The sequence below is a fragment of the Rhea americana genome, unplaced genomic scaffold, assembly GCF_003343005.1.
Source record: "Rhea americana isolate MKP2758 unplaced genomic scaffold, rheAme1 scaffold_4, whole genome shotgun sequence".
NCBI classification, from domain to species: Eukaryota; Metazoa; Chordata; class Aves; order Rheiformes; family Rheidae; genus Rhea; species Rhea americana.
Window position 1 is genome coordinate 9,428,240 of NW_028186534.1, and position 22,554 is coordinate 9,450,793.

Genomic DNA, 22,554 nt, shown 5'->3' on the forward strand with positions numbered 1-22,554 from the left:
TTTTTTTGTGTGGTGAATCTAATCATTTGCTGCTGAGTAGAGGAAGTGGAGTCAAAACACTGCAGCATGATGATATTTCATGTGTGGTCTTAATGTTTATAGCGTGTGTGTGTRTAAGCACCTGATAGAGTGGAGGTAATGCTAGAGCTTACTTACTCCTCTCCAGAAGCATTTAGTTTTCTCTGCAAGCTTTCTCCTTATCTGACCCGTCTGTTCTTGTCTCTTCTACCTTGGAGTCTTGGCTGTTCTTTTTAGTGTAAACCATAATCCGGAAGCTCTAATTATAGTAATGCAGAACAAATGGAAATCCTGGAATTGTCTTTTGCAGTCTAAATCACACAGTTTTTAGTTACAGGTATCACAGCGATCGGTGAGCCAGCATGGGCTTGCGAGGTCTTAATCGCTCCCCCGGAGCTGCGGCGTGCCGTGCTTTCCTAGCCTGCGTTTGAGCGGCGTGTTTACGGCCAGGACTGTGGGATACTCGCTGCGCCTCAGGCCCGTGTGTGAACCAGCACTGCGCAAAAGGTGCTGCACAAAGTGCTTCCTTGCAGCAAGATGTAAGAGGATTCCTGTTTGAATGTATTTATGCAAAATAATGAACCTGGTTATTAACCACAGCTTTTTGGGGGTATCCAAGGTCCCAGCTGGGTTCATGGCAGTTAATGTATGTTGATGTGGGAAAATACACAATGTTTGGGGAAGAGTAAATACCTGCTTAGTCCCCTTCCGTCTTTCCCACTGCAGCAATACTACCCATGATTTTGAGTACCTGTTTTTGCTCAGTCCTTCCCATGAGACTGTTTAAGTGTTCCTTTTTATGTAGAAGATGAAAATTTTAATCTGTTTAATAAATAATTCAGGTTTAGGATTTCATTTGAAATGCAAACATGAGACAGTGCCTGCTGCAGACAGAGAGCCGGCCAAGGGGTGAGTGMGTACCCTACTGGAATCATAGCGCTTTTCGTCATCTTGGAATTTGGATTTGGAAATTTGCTGGAACTTGATTCTGCACCCTGGGCTTCTCAGTTAGGCTTTGATTTCTCTCAGATTCCCTGCTGCCCATCTGTGATGGAGTAGAAGAAAAAATAGGGGATTGCATCAATCCCGCTCACTTGTGGTGCTAGAACGAGTTGTTACTTGCAGCTTTGTGATACTGCTACTTTTCAGTGTAATAAAATAGTTAATGATGTCAACAGAAACCAGCATCACTGGAGCGCTAGAGTTAATGCCTGCCAAGATGAAATTATTTTCCACTGCTCGTTGTTTGGTTCATGCTGCCTGCGTACTAGACCTCGCAGCACCGTGATGCACTTGCTTCACAGCYATCATGGCCAGGACCTTTTTTCTTTTTTTCYTCCCCCCACTCACTGAAGAAGAGGGGTTAAAATTAAGGTTTCCAGAGAACTAGGAAGTAAATTGGCAAAGTTGCGTGTAGTATAGCACAGCGCAGCAGTTCTCTCGGACCTCAGTGCAAGGTTTGGTRTTCCTCAAGGCTCTTGCGCTGACTGGGAGTGCAGGGAACCATTTCAGAAGAGAAGGATGAGACTGTGGGGTAAATCCAGTGCCCTTCAGTCCTTGGCCTCTGCATAGAGTCTGCCAGTGAGGATGCCATTTCGGATCTTAACTGAGACTGCCAAGACAGCTCATATATGCCACTGAACTATCATCTTTAGTTCCTTCTGAATCCAGATATTCTCAACCATGTGAGGTTCCATTTCCAGACAGAGCTATCAATTCTGGTGTTAATGGCTTTTTAAGTYGTAATTCTTATTCTTAAACAGTTATGTTATATGAATAACATATTTAGTAATTGTTTAGGTAATTACAACATTTATATAATTGTAATAACTAGCTTCACTAAAGCTAATTTAAAAGAACATATTTTACCTGAAACAACTGTATTATCACTTCCTCATTATGACGTGTTCTTAGCTAGCTAGAGAATAAGATACTCTAAAAGTCCTCCCAAATTTCCCCTCACCTCCTTTTCCCCGTGAGCTCGCCCTGCACACGCGGAGGCGTCACCCACACACACTGCTGCACACTCACTCCAGGACTGTCTGCTCCGTTTCGGCGGCGTCTCGCTTCTCGGGTGTGAGTCGCAGCGTTGCAATAGCAAACCTCCCCGTGCCGAAACCAAGAGACATGCTACTCGGCTGAGGGAGGAAACGCGCTATGGTTGTGCCTTGTCAGGGAGTTTACTTTTCCTGTACACGCTTCAGTCTCAATTCTGTGTTAGTTCAGTTCTGTTAGCACACAGCTTAGAAAAGTCCATGTCATAGTGGCGAGCTTCTCAAATACATTTTATAGAAGAAAAAGGTGTTTCCTACTCCCTGGCTTACAGACCTTTTAATGATTAAAGATTTTAATGCCTTTTTTTGAGAAACAGATGGCTATGCTACTTTTCCAGAAATGTGGTCACTCCCTGTGAACAGCTTTCCCACAGTAGTAGTATATTCATCTTTATTGTTTGCCTTTGAATTTGTCTTCAAGCTTGATTTCTTGCTCCTTTTATCTGCCTGAATGTAATTGTATGAGGGAGAGACAAACATTTCACTTAAATCTGACTTCTTTATTGTATTGCATGGCAAAAGAACACTGAAACAGGTCTTTGCAGGCTATGCCCTCACAGTAACTGAAAATTAATGTCTCCGCAGTCCTCAGAATTATCAGTGTAAATTTGCTACTGTAGCTCCTTATTACTTGTTTGTTTTAAAATGAATTTTTTTTAAGTAGGCCTGGTATTAAATTTCACGATTGAGCACACGTTTCAAAGAAGAAAGAAAAGTAACTTTATATTCTAATTCACTTCAGAACCAAAGCACTCTTTACGGGTGCCGTAATACTATATGCAGGTTTGTGTGCCTCCTCTTAAAGAGGGCTGGAGTTGTTTTTCCCAAGTTTGGAAAAGAAGAACATTAAAGAAAAAAAAAAAGCCTCTGAGAAAAGCAAAAACTGAAATGTGAGCTGCTGCGGATTGCTTAAACTGTCAGCTCCAGAACAGGTATTGACAGGCAGGTTCTGYGGAGAAGCTGACTGCCATTCCAGGCAGAAACGCCCGGAGCAAGGATCATGTGTAACACTGGCACAGGAGTTACGAGAGAGTTGAGCTTCCTATGAGCAGGATAACGGTCAAAATTACTGCATTTTTGGGAAAAAAAATAAGTTTAACATCCTAAAATATAAAATAAAAGCATCTCCGTTTGGCTTAAGTAGCCAAAATGCCACTGTTGGATTTACAGTCTTACATATTAAATACATCTGAACTGTTTCTCTAAAGACCTTTGTACAAGTGTATGTAAATAAGGCAGTTAAATCCTCTCTATCACCATGTTCGAAAGGTGGCAGTCATAAGTCCCCCCTGTTGTTCTGGATTAATCTGAGGCCTATGTCCATTCTCTGAATTCTGCCTGCTTCTCTAGTTCCTAAAGAAACCCAGTCCTCAGATCAAAATATCTTCCTATCAAATAAGATTATATCATCTCTAGCTCCCTTTTTAAAWTTTCTGTTAAAAATGATGTTACCTGTTTTTTAGATACTGTCTTTGCAGTATTTAGAGATTAGATTTTACACAAGACACAGAGCAGTTGAAAAATGTAAGGACAGTTTGAACCTTTGATTTGTTCATTTTTGTATATCTCTGTTTCTTCAAACAGGGAGACCAATGTGCGGAATTTGTATATTAATTCTTTATCATCTGAAAGTTGTGATGCAAATAGCAATTATTAATACTTGTTGAGCATTTTGCTGACTTTAGATGGTATGGTATTATTTGTACTTCTGAGCTCTTGTTTTGTTGTCCGTCTTACTGTCTGGCTGTCCTTTCTGGTCGCAGTCAAGGGAAGAAAATGCTTTTACTAACACCATCCCATCGACTGGAAAGTTAYGGGGCTTCAATGAAATGTCACTTTAAACATTCTTGTTTCAGCCACCTCTATCTCTTGTCCCCTTTCTCCACTTCTCTCACTTCACTTTACCTTCTTTTTGCATTTGCCTGTTCTAACTAGTTTTAGTGCTTCGTTAGAGGTCAACTTTTTTACCCCGTCTTTGAGTGTTGTTTTTGCCTGTATCTCATTCTGTAAAGTAATGGCTATTCCGTTATTTTGAATTTTCAGTTATCTRTGTGAAAAATACAAAAGATTAAATCAGCATGTTTTGTGGGGGATAGGTTTGTCCCAAGAAAATCCTAAAATTTTTGTTTAGATTATTTTTTCTCAACCTTGATGTCACTAATTCTGTCAGATTAATGCAATTTTAAAATTACAGATATAAGGTGGTCTTTATCAACTGAATGCAATTCTGCAGATTTGATGGCACTGGAGGGAGCTAAAGACCATGAGGACAGGTTCATATAAATACTTTGTTGAAAGATAATGAAAGGATATCCCATTAGGTTCACCTGTTCTAGTTGCTTAGAGCAGCCTGAAGTAGAGGCGTGGATTTTGGAAAAGCACATAGGCTGGTGCTGATTTCATTAAAAATGAAATCTCAAATTGAAGCAAGCACTTAGTGCTGAACTCAAAGATGTGGGGTTTTTTCAAACAAATTTATATTCTGTAGAGGCACTCTTTAATTCTGTTTAAAATTACTCATATTGATTCTTGCCTAAGTGATTTTGCCTGAACTGTCTCCTTAGGGTAGAGTAGCATAAACCATTTTTGAACCCATGTAAGAAAATCCATTGGACGCTGTACTAACTTCAGTTAAATAGGTTTTAAAAAATGATTAAAATTTAAAGTTACCCTCTCTGTGCAGCCCCCAGAGAGCCTGGGAGTGATGCAGTCTGTGACTGCTGTTGGCTGTGGCTTTAGCCTGCAATTAATAACAGCATACAACAGGAAATCATTGACCTTGATTGTAGATGCAGACCTTTTTCTACCTTCCAGAAAATAGGCATGACAAAAAATACACCCAAAATATGGACACTGGAAGGGGGTCGGAGCTGTGGGACGGGGGAATTMACTGCATCATCTTACAGAGCTGTGTGTGATCAGCCGTACTTGATTTCTTGTTATCCTGCTTTGATGGCTTTGCAGGTAATAAAGACCATGGAAACAGAATTTGTTATTTTCTTAAAATTAAATATTAACCTTCAGCTTTTCATTCTTTGTGTAAAATCACAAATCATAGTCTTCAGTGTTCTCAGTGAGATAACTGTACAAGATGCAGACYTTGATGCGATACGCAGGAGCTGGATACTTCCAGATCACAGCCTATGAGAGACAGAGAAGGTTAAAACCATACTAAACAGCAGGAAAGGCAGAAACTGCTTTAGGTAAGTTGTGGAAAAGCTTTGCGGTGTTGGCAGCCTGGGTACGCAGAGATGAACACACCGACTGTCACATTTCACCGTTCTTGACTCCCCCCTGCTGCCACCCTCATCATCTGGGGTTAGATTTCCTTAGGACTTCTGCAGCCTCGGTGTACCGTTCCACCCTCATTCTGCTGCCGATAATAAACAAGTTGCTTAAAGATGGGCAGTATTTTGGCTTCTGATTAATTCAGCTCTTGTTGTATTTTAAACRAAGAGGGATAAGAAAATATGAAGACAAGCAAACAAATTTAAATTGTGGAGGAGAAGAGAKGGCGTGTCCGTATTTAATGGAATATACTTGATAGTGGTTTGCAAGAAACAGGATCATGAGTTAGATCTGAGGCTCTCATTCATTTGGCCTTCCAAGATTCAGATAGAAAAGCTGGAGAAAAGRGGCAGAAAGAAGAGTGAAATGAAAAATTCTGTTACATAAACGATTAATTGCATCTCTTTTTTCACTTTTTTCTTCTTCTTTTGCTGCCTGTTTAAAAAAAAATGAAATAAGTAAAAAGTGAAATAGGGATTGCGCCATGTTCCTGCCCGCTCACTAGCGCAGCATTCCCGCCCCAGGCTTGCCCTGGAGTCGAATCACGACATAGTGATCTCATTCATACCGTTACCTCTCATTTCTCTACCCAACCTTGGCCTTGGATCAGCTTAAGTTTCCTACTGGCAGAGTGAAGTAATTTTCTGGGGTGGAGTGAGGGGCTGTTCTGGAGTTATTTGACATATACAGGCTTGTATGGTGGAGTGAGCCTTGGAGGCATGCAGTAGTAAGGTGTTTTTAATCACTCTGTTTTGGTTGCTGTGAGAGTGTGAAAATACCTTTTTTACAAGTTTGAAAGGTATGAGTGGAGGCAGCTGGAAAAGCCTTAAGTGTTGGGGGCTTGTTTAGTTTATGGGCAGGGGGGAAAGCCATGTGGAACGGGTTTAATTTGAAAACTAGTGATCAAGGGCAGTCATAGACAGCTGGCTACAATGCTTGGGATAAAGCGTGCCCCAGGTTAGCGGAAAGCAGAAGGGAGCTGCGAACGSCCTGCTCGGGGAGGCGTCCTTCCAGAGCCGCTCGAGTAGGAAAGATCCCGCGGCGCCGTCGGAGGGCTCACGTCGGGGCCGAGCAGCAGCTACGCCTGGGCTGCCCGCTCCTGTTTTCTCACGTTTATAGCCCCCTCCCACTCGCATTTCTCCTGTACAAAGCCAGAAAATTTGTACATTGTATAAGTGAGAAATGCCTCTTATTAATTTCTCTTTTAGAAGGAAATAAGTATTTCTTTTTTTTAATATAACCTAATTAAAGCTTGCAGTTGGTTATGGGCTCTTAAACTAACTTGGAGTATTTTTACAAAACCAAATCTGAGTTACATTACATTACATGTTTATAAAGTACAGTTTCCAAAAGATTTCTATGAAAATTGCTGTTTTCTAAAATATACATTGTTCCAAGGGCCAGTGAGCAAAACTGTATGTGGTAAAAGGGAGGGGGAAGGGCAGGGAAGTTTATGTATAGGTTTAAGCCTGGATGGAACTTACTCTACAATCTTTAGAAATGAAAATATCCATGTAGGGACCTAAAGGAATCCTGTGGGCTGATGGTGCAGTTTGGGTTGAATACATGTACTAGTGTCTGTATGGCATACGGAAGATATTTTTCTGTGGCTTAAATGCTTATTATAGTTGCAGTGTTTTGATTACCATCTGTAGTCTCTATATTGGTTTTTGATAGTTCCTAAGATTTTTTGTTCAGAGAGTTGTCAGTTGTGTTATAATCACATTGACTAGTATTTCCAGTGTCTGTGAAAYAGCTAAGTCTTACAGCTTCAGCCGTATTCCTAAACTGTTGCTTTCATGTGCTGTTGAAAACACTGAACATCCTGGTTATACAAATGCCTACTGTTGGGTAATATTGACAAATATACTGAATAACATTTTTGACATAACATACTGTTCCCACACAGATAATTTGGATGTAATTGAATGGGTTGATCAAGAGCCTGTGCTAAAAATACAACATTTTCTCACCCACTAAGTGCAAGAAAACGCTCGCTTACAAGGCGGTTTTGTCAGGCAGAGCCGTTGAGAAGTGGGCTGGGTTACGCGGTGACTTACTGATTTTGCCTTTCGCCTCCGAAGGCTCGGTTCAGGTTTGCAGCGAGCTGCAGCTGCGGCCCATTTGTGATTGTAACTTGCGTCGTCCGCAGCCCCGTTTCCGTCCCGCGCGGGGGTCCGTGGAGCGGCGCCGGGAGCGGGGGGGCTCAGCCGCGAGGGCCGGGGCAGAGGCGGCACCCGACCCTCGAAGGCACCGGGTAGTCCGGGAATGATTTCTAACTGGAGCAAAGTGCTCCAGGGCTTTCAGGATCCGACCCAGGGCGTCGCGCAGGCTCGCATAAACACTTTAATATGTTGAAGCCAAAAATCTACAGAAATAGTTGGGGGGAATTTTGAAGATTGTTTTTCTTTTCTTTTTCCTTGTTTTAATGGTCTCCTGGGCAAGAAACTGTGTTGTTACAGTTTCCAAAGTGGTACCGTTTTGCYGCCGATGAGGGGAAGAGAATAAAAAAATAGGCAGTAGAGAAGGACTGAACGTTTAGTACACAGTAAAGTAACTTTTCTGCTTTTCTGCACCCCCTATCAAATAAATCTCGTACTAACGAGCAGCCGGGCTCGTTTCTCTGCCTGCTGCTCGTTTCTGCGGCGGAGCGGAGATGCATTGTACCTTTCCAGCCTTTGAAACGGCCTGTGCCTATTTTTATTTGTCAAGCTGGGGCTGGGCTGGCCCCATTCCAGATGTGTCTCACAAGATTTGGTGCTGATGAGCTATTTATAGAACTGTGGTTCCATTGTCATGGCAACCGTGCTAGAGGCCAAGGCGGCTGGGAGCTATTTCTGGACTTGTGCTGTAATGTAAAACTGATTGGGAAAGTTAGTGCATCCTCTAAGCCAGACTAACTTTAGACAGGCAGAGAGAAAAAAAGAGACAGCTACGATTCCTTTAAATAGATTTTTTTTTCCTTTTCTCCTACATTTTCCCCCTTTGCTCTTTTTGATTGCTGGCAGTTTTGTGAAAGGCTGTGTTACGGTGTTTTGTCTTGGCTTAAAATTTGTTCAGGTCTCATGGCCTCCTGTAGGATTGCACTTTTTAATTATGCAGTTTAGGCAGCAATGTGCATAACCAGCCCTGTTTTTAGAGCAAGGTTTGTATTTCACGGCAACACAAAAAGGAAGGGGCTTTTCTGGGCAGTTGGTTGATTACGTTTAGGGGTTTTTGCAAGAGCTGCAGTTCTTTATACCCGGTAGTTTTAATATTGTAATTTTTTGTGTGTGTGCTTCATGTGCTCCACACCATATAAGGAACTGTAACCTTGATTACCACAAGATGATTCCAAATATATGGAGTCATACTTTTCAGCTTTCTCATTATTTGCTTCAAAATTAGACCAATGGTGCCCCTCCGCCTCCAAGTGGCTGGAATGCTCCGAGGTTCTCCTGTAATTAAAGCTGAGGCCGCTCTCAAAATCACTTTATGTGATAGGTACCCATTGATATTATATATAATTAAATTATGAGCTTTAGGTTTTTAAAACTCTCTTTTTGTGTGACTTTCCCTATAGAAGGAAATCGTAATAGCCAGTTGACTCGAAACTGGAAATTAAGAAATATTTCCAACTTCTTGGGGAGGTTTTCTGAATAGTTGTCTTTTGGGTTATTTCTGTTTGAGTCTTATACTACTTATTAAAGTTCATTTCCAACATAACTCTGTTTTTGAATGGTGTTCTTATATGTCTGAGAACTGACATGCAGGATTCCATTACAGGAACAACATATGTGAGATGTTTTTATGTGCAATACAGTGCTTATACTTATACCAAGAATATTTCTTACATACTGTCTGTACGTGCCTTTCTCTAAAGGTATTTTCTATCATAACTTCTTTGTGAAATAATTAAAGTAATTGCAAAGTTTTTGACTTTTTTCTTCCTTTCCTTTTTTAACTTTGTTTAGGGAAAAAAAGAGCTGTGTTCTTCTGAATATTTTTAAATTATCCGGTAACATTTGTAGCATATTATCTATCTTAACAGTAAAAATCCCAGCTTTGCAAATGATAGAAAATATAAGCATATCTTTTAAAACAATTCAAAAACTCACATCCTTTTCTTGTTTTACTGCATTTTGAGAAAATACATGACAAGCTTGAATTCATATACTGCTTTGTTTGCAGCATGCCATAAATACTAGTAGATCGAATGTTTGCTTATTTTGTCTGCATCGTTCCTGTAACTTTGCCTGCTTTTCTGCTTCCCTTACAAAATAAACTAGTTGAAATACAAAAGAAATCTTTATCAGCAGTTTAAGGAGAAGGATTCTGTCTCTCCTCAGTCTTCTGCTTGCTCCCAAGAATAGCAGAAACAGGCAGAATTGAGTGACGGTGGACGTGTACGTGCATGCTCGCAACTGTGAAAATAAACCCGGTGCCCTGGATTTGTTGTCAGCATATTGACCTGCATGGGAAGCCATGGTTTGGACACTACATAACAGACCTTACTTTTCAGGATTTGGAAAACTCTTCTGTATTACTTTTTTTTTTTTTTTAATTGCATTAAAGTTACAGTGCATGCATCATGTATTTCTCAGCTTGAATACTCTTTTAAAGAGACTATTATATTTCTGCACTCTACCTGTGACTGTAGCAAATGGTTAACTCTTCTGTTTTTTAGAGAGCCTTTATCTTTAGAGAATAACACTAAAGATTCTGGCACAGACTAAAAAGGGAATAAAGTAGAAGGAAAGCATGATCTCTTCTGAGAAATAAAAGAATTGCACTCTTATTTATAAACAGCATTAATGCTGACTTAAATTTCAGCTTAAAACTACTTTAGGGAGCTTTGAGCCCAGTTTTGTAGTCTCTGATCGTGTATAAATAAATAATAAATCTGCTGGACATTTGCACAGTTTGTTCTCTAAGAAGATCAGTAAATAAATATTGAATTTATTTTCAGACATAATAACATGAATTGTGAGGACTACTTTAAAGGTGATCAGGGTAAATACAGCCATGGTGAATTCTTAGTAATATCTTGATAAAGCACATGACTCAGAGGAAATGAAAATTCCATTTCCACTGACTCAAGGGACATTGGGCAATTAATTTACTCCTTGTGTGCCTTGATTTTCCTACCTTTAAAATAGGGTTAAAGTGAGGTGTATATTTTAGGACGTGATGGTAGAGACAGGAAATGCAGCATGAATGAAGGGAGGCAGGAGCTGTGAGCATGATTTACTGTCTGTAAAATACCTTGAGGCTTTCAGAGGGAAAAAAACTTCACCAATACAGAGTTCAAACACTACTGGTGAGGGAAACCTTAATAAATATTTTATTTAGAATTGGGACTGAAAATGTTAATTGCTTGATGTGCAGCATCTTACTGATACTAAAGATGAGGTCTTAATATGTCATATGAAAGACATTTTGCATACAAATTCAAGTTATGACTTGACAGGGAAAAAAAAAACTGATGGAAGTAGAACTCTTCAAGTACAGATGTGTTGTCTGTTTGAAGAAACCTTTCCAGTGTTATCCCAAATTTGAAATACAAGTTGCTCTTAAGAGATGGCAAAAATTTTTCATGCCTGTCAACCATTTCCTCAGATCACAATGACTACAGTTAAAAAGACTAGCAAGTTACCTCATTTCTTTAGCAGGGAAAATAATAATGGAAATASAGGCTTTTTTGGCTGGTGGTAGTGGTCTTGTCCAGTTCTTCTCAAAATTGTGAAGTTGTGTTCCCTGAGGTGGAGGTTGTCATGCATTACATACCTTTTCAGTGGGAAAAAAAATGAGTGGAGAATGTAGTTCTTAATCTTGGAGCATCACTGTTGATTCACCAAACTCCCCTCAAATGTGAATTTAGCAATATAAGAGTTTAATTYGCTCTGAACTCTTAAACTCCAGAAAGAATTGGTAATTTGCATATGTCTTCATCTGAAAATTGGGGCATGGATTTGGCATAATAGTCATCTTAAAAATTTGGGAAGGACGGGGGATATGTGTGTGACTTAATTCCTTTGTCCTCACAAGAGTAAAAGAGAGCTTTTGTGTATGTGTCTATATGCAATGTGCCTTCTAAATGCACCCCCTAAAAGACACTTGATCTTTCATGAAGATCTGTTTAAAACATTTCCCGTATGTTCTTCTTTCCCTGAGTTGAGGAATAGGCCCTGAAAATAAAGCATGATTTTATTTCAGATCTTAATTTTCTTTTTCATACCTTGTATTTTAATATCCAAAGGACACACGTGCTACTGTCCTAGGGCTGCTGCTTCTCAAGTTTTGCTGACTACAAATGACCTAAAAACGTTTTCTTTCAAACGTGCATCCTAGTAGTGCCCTTTTTTTATAACACAGGCAAAAGTGCCTTATACTAAGTGACAGTATTTTGCAGAGCAATAACTGCTGCTGTTATTTAGTCATGTCCAGAACTGGCCCTACRTGAGAATTGGCAGTGATGCCGAATGAATGGTTTGCTTTCTGGAAAATAGCTTTCTCTCATAATCTCTGGGAAATTTTTACAGAAGACGTTAACTGACTTTGTAACTTGGTGCAAGACTTGTTCTCAATATAAAATTTGTTTTTGTGGTTTGACAGTTTTGTTTGAATTATTTTAGCAAGGTGACTTTTCTTTCTCCCTGTGAAATTCATTGTTGACATAGGTGGGCATATCTCCAGTAGACTTAGAACAATCTAAACCAGCAGTGAATTCAGCAGGCAGAGTAGTACTTAAATGGCCTAACTTATGTTTTGGGTACAGCATATCTAAAAATAAAATTACTGATGAAGAATTTGTATTTATTTTCAATTTGCTTTTGTTCTGATTTCATTTGATTGTTAGTTTCATTAACTTGATAAATCATATACTTAAAAAGATTTCAGTCTTGACTGATGCTGATTTAGAAGTTTCTGAACATTCTGTATTGATCTTCTCTGAACTCTCATTCCTCCCACTATTGCACCTTATTTTAGATGCATCAGACTAGATGGTGTTTCTACAATTATTTTTCCTTTCAAACACCACAAGTAATTTTGTAGTTGATCAGTTGAAAGAATGAAGCCCTTTCTGTATGTTTGTGCAAAAAGTAAAACTGTTTTTAGTATGTCTCTAGCCCTTTTTAAAGTGGTTAGGGCAGATTTTATGAGGAGGGATATACACAGGAGGAAATCTTCATTCAACATTTTGCTTTGCTCCCTTTTCCCTAAAATGTAACTGGAAGCAGCATAGATTTTAACTCTCATGCAGTGACAGATTTTCTTCTTGAACTAGTATTATTAGGAGTATCAGGTGTTACTGAATGTTAGGACTTGTTTTGGGGGGGAAGAAGAAATGTTTATTCCATTCGAACTTGTTTTACCTGGCATGAAATGTTGCTATTGGAATTCATCTCAAATACAGTACTGCTTCTCCTATGTGGCTGATGTTTTTCAAGGAAATCATTGGCCTAAAAATAGTCTACATAAACAACAGTAAGAGGTTTGTACTTTCAGTTCCAGGTTTTAGCAATATCTTGTTGTTATTTTCTAATTGTCAGTTTCCAAAATCCATTAAACTGATTAGCAGTGTGTTTAAACACACACACACACACACACACACACACACACACACACACAAAAAAAAAAAAAAAAAAAAAAAAACACCTCTTATGGAACCTTGCATAAAATGTTATGCTTAGATAAATTCAGTACAGAAAGTCTGGGGCATTACAGTAATCACCTTTGAATCTTTATGAACATGTTATGTTCTGAAAAAGCATCCTTCAACGCTGAAACGTATGTTATTGCCACATGATTCTGAAACTGATTTTAAGAGAGAATACTTTATAACAATGTGGAAAAATTTGTGCTGGTTGCAGTTCATGATTGTCATACACATTTAGTATTCCCTGTGTACTGAACAAAAAGCTTTTCTTTTTTTCCCTTCAGATTAGAAAAAAAAAAAGAAAAAAGAAAAGAAATGTTACTTAGCAGTCTGGAAGAGATGTTGAAAAACATCCAGTATGCTAATTGCAGTACAAACTTTGTCATCGATTTGTCTTTGTAAATCTATCATTGTTTATCTGTCTCCATGTCAGCTTCCATGATGGAAATTGATCTTTAGGCTTTTTTATATGTTTTTAATAGCATGTTTATTAAGATGCATTTTAATGAGTTAGAAATTCTGCAAGTCTGAAACTGAAAAAAACACTTCTCATTTGTCTGTGGAAAAAGATGATTATCTATTTCCTAATGAAAATTGACTCTCAAGCTATTATAGAAATATATGAATATTTTTTCTTCTTCCCCAGCTTTTCATTAGAGGTTTTAGGAAATCATTTGGGAAGTAGGAGTAAAAACCAAGGGCCAAGACCCTGCTGATTTCAATGGGATTTGGGTTTTTGAATTGTGAAGTCTTGGCTGAATCCTGGCTACCTTTACCCCCCCCACACACCCCCAACACACCCTCTAAATTGTTGCCCAAGTCCATAGTTTATGTACTTTCAAAGCAAACCTATTCGTGTGTAGGGATGGGAAGGGAAAATTCATCTTTTCATCGATTTCTGCTTTATGAAGAAAAGAATTCAGGCAAAGGAATTTACAAGGAAACTTAAAGTGTATTGGTGTTAGGACTGTGATTAATCATTAATGTTACCAGTAAAACTGACTGCAGAAGCATTGCCAGGTTTCTTAATAATGCTAAAATGGAAGGGGTCTGAGTAGTGTGTAACCCTGCTGCATGCTTGGTATGGAACAATACAAGACTGAGGGGGCTCATTGCATAAAATCTGGATTCTGAAACTCTTGTTTTGCCATGTCTTTGAATTTCATTGTAACACCATAAGAGAACAGAGTTAACAAATAGGTTCCTCGGATTTTTTTGTTTTGCAAGTTAAAAATTAAAGATAATTGGAAGGTTATCTTTAATCACTAAAATCTTTTCAAAGATCCCAAGGTACCATCTTTAGCTATGCTAATCAATTTGAGTAAAATAGATCTTTTTTAACTTACTTGGCCCACTACTACTACTCCTCCATAAAGTAAACTGAAAAACTGGTCTCAATTGACAGATAAATCTGTGTTCCTTCTCACTTAACTAAACTTGCAATGAAATTGGTGCAGAGATTTCATCTGTTAAAAGAACTGTAGCAAAGATAAGTTTAAAAAAACATTCATCTTTCAGGAAAATTACATATAGGCAATCTGAGTCATTGTTTTACTGTTAGCAGTAGCAGATTATGTTCTACAATTTATATGAAAATATTATCCAAGTCCAACTACTTGTATGTCTGCTAACAGGGTGGGGGGGGGTGTTGTAATGAGATTAGCAGGCTTGATAGATAAAACTGTGAATTTGGCCCTCTGCTGGATGGTGTGAGGAAACACCAAGAATGCATGTTTTAAATACTAGAGTACGTATGTTAAATAACTTTAGTGTATTTAGCATTTTTTGAAGCTGAGTGTATTAAAATTTCCCAACCACTGTCTGGGAATTTGTCAGTTACTAAACTAAACTTGTCAGYTAATAAAAGTTTAGATAATTTGTCTAATTTGAAAATGAAAAAGTTGCTTTTTCTTTTCTCTACCCAGTTTTCTAGACAAGATTGACATAGTCAAACAAAATGAGTATACACCATCTGACCAGGTAAGTAAAGCTTCACTAAGAAATTACACAACTTATCTGCACCTTCTGTCTTCRTTTTCCAATTGCCATTTGTAGCACCAAATGAAGGTATTATGTACTGTACATATTTAATATTCCAGTAAAAATTAACTTTTACTAGTATAAGCATGATCCCAAGTGACAATGTACTGTGAAATTAAAATCTGTCCAGATTTAAGACTTATGTCATATTTCTGCAACARTACAAATTAAATATTAATTTGAATTAGTAATTTCTAAGGTTTTGTCTGTCTTGCTGAATAATTGTCATTCATTTTCTTTAATGCAAAGTTGGTTGGTATTTTCTGAACCACACTGGCTCCCACTGTAAACCAGATTTCTACAAAGGCACATTATTCACAAAAATAACTGTGCATCCCTTTTCACGTATGCTTTCTGGTAAATAAAAGGACTAGCAAAATAAATAGCAGTATACTTCACCAGGTACAAGTCTGTCACTGCATCTTCTTCTGCAGGATAGATTCTTCTCAAGAATGGTGAATCTTGACAATTAAAGGCAATTGTCATTGAGTACATAAGAGTAACTTAAACTTTCTTTACAAATGACACTCATTTTTCCAGTCAGGATCAGTATATTCACTGTTAGCCATAACTAAATACTGTGTGTTCAAAACACACAGATCTGGCCTTGCGGGTGGATTGCAGACTCCAGAATTATGGCTCAAGGAGTAGAAATGTCCATCTTTGATCTACAGTGAAAAGGGCAAGCACATTTTGCAAGATTCTGTTTACCTTCAGGGGAGAACAGCTTCTCAAGTTACTAAATAACATACATAAAAATAGGCTTTTCTGAATGCAGATTATAGTGATCTGAATTTTAATTCTTTCTTAGTGTTATCTAACTGTCATTTGCAGAAGCATTGTGAATATTTTTACCCTTGTGGAACTCTGCAAATTTCATCTGACAGTTAAATGACTCCACAAGGTTTAACAGAAGAGGGATATTTTAAAGATGACCTTGTCAGAAGATTTTATTTTTTTATCAGACTAGTAGTAGGAAATGGGAAATCTTCTTTTTGTTACAGATAATCTGAGAACTTTCTTTAAATCCAAATTGCTAATCCAAAATCACATATGTAGTCCTAAGTTTCTGCCCATAAATAATGCAATAAGCCTTTAGCATACTTCTGTCAAATAAATAACCAAAAGAACATTAACTTCTAAAAACTTTTCATAGGTAATATTGATGAGAATTTAGCATCCTTTTGATGAAGTCATTTGAGAACAACTTAAACATTCCTCTTTTTAATATCCAAATTTCTTAAAAGTGAAATGAGTCATTATCACTGAAATCATTGTATTTTCAAGAAGCAACAAAATTAAATATAGGTTATTGTATTTGAAATGTGGAAGAATTAAGCTGCAAATGTGAAACTGTAAAGTGAGTGTCTCAGTTTTATATTAGATGCTAGGGCTGTCAAGAGTTTAACTTGCTCATGAACATGTTTAGGACCCTTGAATGCGTTCAAGCTCCACACAGGCGTATTGCAAAACTGAGGCCCATGCGTACCATCCTCTGGGAGAGTATGTGTTTGTCCTAAAAAATGATGAGTGTAATAATTGAATATTTTTGCTTCATTTTTTTTTCTTGAGGTGGGTGATCGCTTTTCTTCATCATCATACTTGTATTGATTTCTAGACATGCAGAGCTCCAGAGAATCCAGTTTTCCAGATTTATTTCTGCTTATTTGGGCATTTGAATTTTAAAACTATTTCAAACAAGTGGATCACATTGGAACAATGTTTTGTCTGTATTTCAATATAAGAGGATTAAAATAGCCAGATGACAATAATTTACTATCAGAAAACTAATGTTAAAATGTAGCCATTTTGTTTAATGATTTAACAGTGTTGTATAACCTTTGGATTTTGTGTGGTTTTGACTTTGACTAACCAGTTTGGTACCTATGTAGTAAGAACAGAGCTTTTATTGTGCATATAAATTTTTTTTATGGCCTACTCCGCTTACATGGTCTTGTCTCTGTGCTGCAAATATTACAATTTAGCTATTTGGATCCATTGTGAACAACACCGAAACTTTAAGTCCTAAATTATAAAATTTTTTTAGTTGAATTCAAAGAGGTATTTTGTAGTAGATTATACTTGGAATGGGAAGCCTGTACGAAGTAGGCATTATATATGGCTGTCATTGCTTTACAGCACACAGTAAATAAAAGCCAATACAGTTGAGTTTTGATAGGATTTTGTAACAAATTTGTAACCATTTCAGTTGTTTGCAGCTCTGAAGATCTGATGATAATTTTTCTTTCTGCAGGAAATTTCAAAATTAAACTTTGAAAAGCCTGTTTCTTAGAAAATTTAAATGTTTGAGCTCCCAGTTCTTTAAAGAAAAAAAAGAAAAATTCTGCAATCCAGCCACTTCTTTTAATAGCGAAGAATTGAACAGCTGGGGGAAAGATCTATCTTCTAGGGTTGGGAATTGGTGGTTGTCTTAAATGCAGCTTCATAATGATATAAGGCCTGTTTTTTAGTACGGCATACTCTGGTAGCACTTGGTAAAAGCTTTTTCTTCCTGTTGGTGGATATCTGAAGAATTCCAAAGAACCTGTGTTGAATCAGTGACTTTTCTTTTATGCTTAGGATCTTCTCAGATGCAGAGTTTTGACATCAGGAATTTTTGAAACCAAGTTTCAGGTGGACAAAGTAAATTTTCAGTAAGTATCCTCCTTTTCTTAAACACATACACACACATGTATGTATGTATATATATAACACAGAAAAATGCCTGGACAAAATAAATTCTGCACGCTAGGGGAAAGACTACCCAGTAATCCTTGAGACTACTTTTGTATTTCTTAAACTGATATTTAGTAGAACGCAGTGCATGCACCAGAATGTCTTGAAATCTTTCATCTTTTTAGCTTCTAGGACACAGAAGTCCTAAAACTTCTGATAAGTTCTGTTTGCATTTGGGAAAAAAAAGGCACAAAATGCCAAAATGCATTCTGACTCAGATTTGTGATTTTTGTTCCTAGTATGTTTGATGTTGGAGGGCAACGAGATGAACGCCGAAAATGGATCCAGTGTTTTAATGGTAAGACTAGAATTTATGTTTGTTTCTGCATAGTTCTTTGCAAAGTTTTAATGCCCATTCTTAATTCTCCGACCATGTAAGAGCAGGTTCTTTGAGGGATTCTCTGAACAGTCATACTGGCTGAAATCTTTCTTGTCATGTAAACTTCTGTAACTGCACACAACATCCTTAGGGAGAATGCAGGTGGAAACAAAATCAAGTCTGATAAATTAACATAGTTTGTCCATCTGCCTAAGCTTCCCTCCCTTTATTATTATTTTTTTGTTTATGTGTGTGTTTGTGCATTATTTGCCAACTATGTGAGTGTTAATTTCCAAGTTGCATTCTTTCTTCCAGGTGAAGATATACATGCATTTATGCATTTATAATATATATAATTACAATAAAACTAGTATAAAATCTGAATGTCATATTATTATGTGTAATTGCAGCCACATTGCTATCTCTTGGGTACTTCTTTCCAAATCAGCATCAACTTATTATTCTAGTACGAGACAGTAGGAAACATCTATCTTGTCAGATAAAGCTTAGTCTGTAGTATATAGTACAGTAACCCGCAAATGCTTATCATAAGATTTTACACTAAAGTTTATAAATCTGCACCTTTCTAGAGAATCATGCGTATTTATGTCATTTCTTGAGAAACAGCATTAAGGAGAAGGTCATTCCTGAATATATAAAGATACAAATACACTAAATACCTGCATGTAAGCTAGTTTCCTTAGAATGCTAACACAGCACCAAACTGAATGTGCATAATAGGGAAAGGTCAAAATGCATTTTGTACGATCTGGAATGTTAACACTGATGCTGTAGTCAAAGTTTAGTTTATATGATTATATTCTTAACTCCCCATGTGATTTAAATTAGGTAGTTTTGTTTGTATCCTGAAATGTTGCATGTACTTTTCCTAGAGCTGTAAATTTTACTCTGTTACTCTGCAAAGTAGTGCATGAAATCTTTCTCCACACAAGTTCTCATAAAGCTAGAGCTGATTAACATATTTTTATCTTTTTTTTATTTTGAGGGGGTCCAAAATATTTATGAAATTATGAAAAATTCTATCTTTCTGTACACAATTTATAATGAAATCCTATAGAAAAGACAGAACATAACTTGAATTCTATTATTTCACTACAGTTGCTGTTGTAGAGCATCCTCTGAACACTTCAGATATATGTGGAACTCTGCAATATTTTCTTCTACATTACTAATAACAGATTTATTTGATTTTTCACTCTGCTCCCTCCTCTTCTTGTTACCTCATGATCTGACGTATTTCTTCTGCTGTTGATGTCTGAGGCAGATGAGTCTGGAAATCAGTATGAGGGGTCTGGAGCAGCAGAGCCACACAGAATCACAGCATCCTGGAGTCTGTGATCCTGTGAATATCTCTGTGGAAAGATAAGGGCCTCTAAGAAGTATAGCGCACACTAGGAGGACTAGGACAATTTAACATGAATCCATAGTGATTTACTATTTTTATTACTACTATTAACATGGATGAAAACTGCTGCTGTTCTGGAGTCCGCCAGCATAGACCGTTATGTCTTTTTTTGATTTCTAAACTTCTTAATGCTTCTAAAATCTTCTCAACATTTTTGTTTCTTTTCTTCAGTTTCTCTCTGTGCCTTCTATTCCTTTCTATAGATACTTTCATTGTATCAGCTGCTGTTCTCTGGCTTGCTTCTTTTCTATCTTTAATGATTTCTTCACTCTCTTTATTTTTGGTGCATGGAAAGCAAGAAGCAATAGCATTCCAGACTGTTCTCCCAATGAAGCTGAAAGTTTGACAGCTTTTTGTTGAACTCTGGAATTCTTGGATATTTCTTCTGAAATTTGGTTCTAACTGGTGGGTATTTATTGGTGTAGATGTGACTGCTATCATATTTGTGGTGGCCAGCAGTAGCTACAACATGGTCATAAGAGAGGATAATCAGACCAATCGGCTTCAAGAAGCACTAAACCTCTTCAAGAGTATCTGGAACAACAGGTCTGTGAATTGAAGTTTCATTGTTCATATCTAAATTAGTAATCTAAATTATAGTAAAGCCTTGTCACAGAGTAGCCTATTTTATTTGCTTATCACAGCACAGTCAAAAACAGTGTTTGTTCACAACTGTGTACTTGTTACGTTAACATATAATAAACTCATTTGACTGAAGAAAATTCTTGAAAGTTACAAAATAATAATTGCCATATCGAGGATGAGGTAATTAAGGCAGTGATGTAGTGGTAAATGAAAAAGTGGTAAGCTCACACATTTGATACATTTGGATAAACAGTAGAGAGTGAGTAAATTTCATTCCTCAAATTAGAAACACGCAGATAGGATCCAGGGTGTGTACGCCCTGAATTATGCCACTGGATTCAAGTAGGAAAAGAACTATTCAAATTTGTTACAGTGTGTCGTCTGAATATGCTGTTTCCAGTACTAGATTATGTTTCTTTTTACTATTTAATCCTAGCTATGTTTTCTCACAGTGTTTGGCTTCAATTTTCTATAGGTGGCTACGGACCATTTCAGTTATTCTTTTCCTGAATAAACAAGATTTGCTAGCAGAGAAAGTTTTGGCAGGGAAATCTAAAATTGAAGACTACTTTCCAGAATTTGCTCGCTACACTACACCAGATGATGGTAAGGTGTTTTTGGTTTGTTTTTATCAGCAAATTTGTCGTTTCCTTGTTAATCACATTTGTAATGTTTTTGGCCATCTCAGCTAAGATTTGAGATCTCTTGCATAATTTTAAGTGCCTTTCAGCAAAACCGTAATGTTAGATAATATATATTAATAATGGGAAAATTCTGTCTTTTGTACATTGAATATATTAATAATTTCATCATGACAAGATCCTATTACTATACTGGTAGACCACATACAACTCATACCAATACTACTGTAGAGATGCAGCAGTGATCTTTGAGACATGAGATTCAAGSTTGGTTCTGTTGGTGTATGTCACAGGATGTTGCTGCCAAGTCCACAAGGTGATCCTTTTTTTAAATATGAAGTCTGTAATGAAGCGTCTGCCTCACAGGACTATGCAAATACATACATACAGTTATAAATGGCTCAGTAGTAAATAAAATAAATATATCTATTTATTTATTATGATAGTTTAACGTCACTACTATTGTTTCCAAGTAATTGCAGTGTGACACCCAATAGGCACAAAGATGTCCTCTGGTCTCCCCTGTAGATAGCCATGTTGGCAGTTATTTTTGTAATCTGCCAAAAGTGTGATATTTTGGACACTGTAATATTCTTTTGTTCTCCTGAAATCTTGCTGGTTTAAATAATATGTTTGCTGTATCTCATAGTCAGTGTTGCAAAGAATGCTTCTATCGCATGTGAGCAGACCACAGAACAAGTTACAATTTTTAGGAGCATCTGTTTTAATGAGATATTCATTTTATTATTAATCAGCAACACCAGAGCCTGGTGAGGATCCCAGAGTTACAAGGGCCAAGTATTTTATTAGAGATGAGTTTCTTGTAAGTATTTCATTTCCTTCAGTGTTTTATGTGTCAGTTTTCTCAAATATAACCTTATATATCAATATATATCAAAACTGCTGTTACTTCCTAGTTTGCTTACTTTTAATGTCTGCACTAAGTTAGATTTAAAAGCTTTGCAGCTGTTTGTTAGCTACTCTGTATCTGTTTGTTGACAAAGTACATGAGTTATATAACAAAAGAATTGGTGAGAATTAATAAACCTCAAACAAGAAATAGCGAGTGAAATCTTGCTGTTATTAATGGGGCCAGATTTTATTCTATGCATCAGTTCTAAAGATAATTTAAAGATTAATCAAAAGATGTGTCATCTGCAAAATAGCAATGCTCTGTTCATACTGTCTTTCCCATTGCTGCTCAGCTGAAGCTATAATAGACATGTTGTTTAAAATATTATTACAATTTATTGTAATAGTGTGACAGTCAAATTGGGGACTGGTTTAAATTGGAACAAAATAAAATTTTGAGGGAGGCACTGTGTTAAGCATAAAGCAGGCCTAAAAAGCTTGTATAATTGAAGCAAAGTTCCACCTTCTGTATGGCTAAACTGAGTACCAGTCGTGTGGCTAAATTCCCCAAACTTGCATATAAATAATAGCACTTCCATGATTCTCTTTCAACTCTGAAATTCCCTAGTACTCATGACCTCACTGCATAATTCTGTTCCTTTTAAATTTAATGATTCAGGAAGAGACTGTGAGAAGTCATGGGCATTTTTGGCACTTAATTGTGTTAACTGTCATTCATCTGAGGTTTGAGAATGTTAGATTTTTTTTGTTTGTTTTTTCTTCCAGTTAGTTTTATTTTAACACATTATCTCGCTGTTACTTTTAACAGAGAATCAGCACAGCAAGTGGAGATGGAAGGCACTATTGCTATCCTCACTTCACATGTGCAGTGGATACAGAGAACATCCGGAGGGTTTTCAATGACTGTCGGGACATTATTCAGCGCATGCACCTTC

General features: G+C 37.2%; 1 protein-coding gene across 1 annotated transcript in view; it reads left to right on the forward strand.

Annotated features, from left to right (window-relative positions):
- The window catches only part of GNAS (GNAS complex locus), a 102,395-nt gene that overhangs the window by 76,114 nt on the left and 3,727 nt on the right, over positions 1-22,554 (forward strand). Inside the window, exons 6-12 of the mRNA XM_085314123.1 lie at positions 14,925-14,979; positions 17,620-17,693; positions 18,015-18,073; positions 19,946-20,066; positions 20,581-20,711; positions 21,502-21,569; positions 22,428-22,554. The exon at positions 22,428-22,554 is cut by the window's right edge and continues 3,727 nt beyond it. Coding sequence (XP_085170249.1) covers positions 14,925-14,979; positions 17,620-17,693; positions 18,015-18,073; positions 19,946-20,066; positions 20,581-20,711; positions 21,502-21,569; positions 22,428-22,554 — 635 coding nt within the window. The remainder of the gene's footprint in view (positions 1-14,924; positions 14,980-17,619; positions 17,694-18,014; positions 18,074-19,945; positions 20,067-20,580; positions 20,712-21,501; positions 21,570-22,427) is intronic.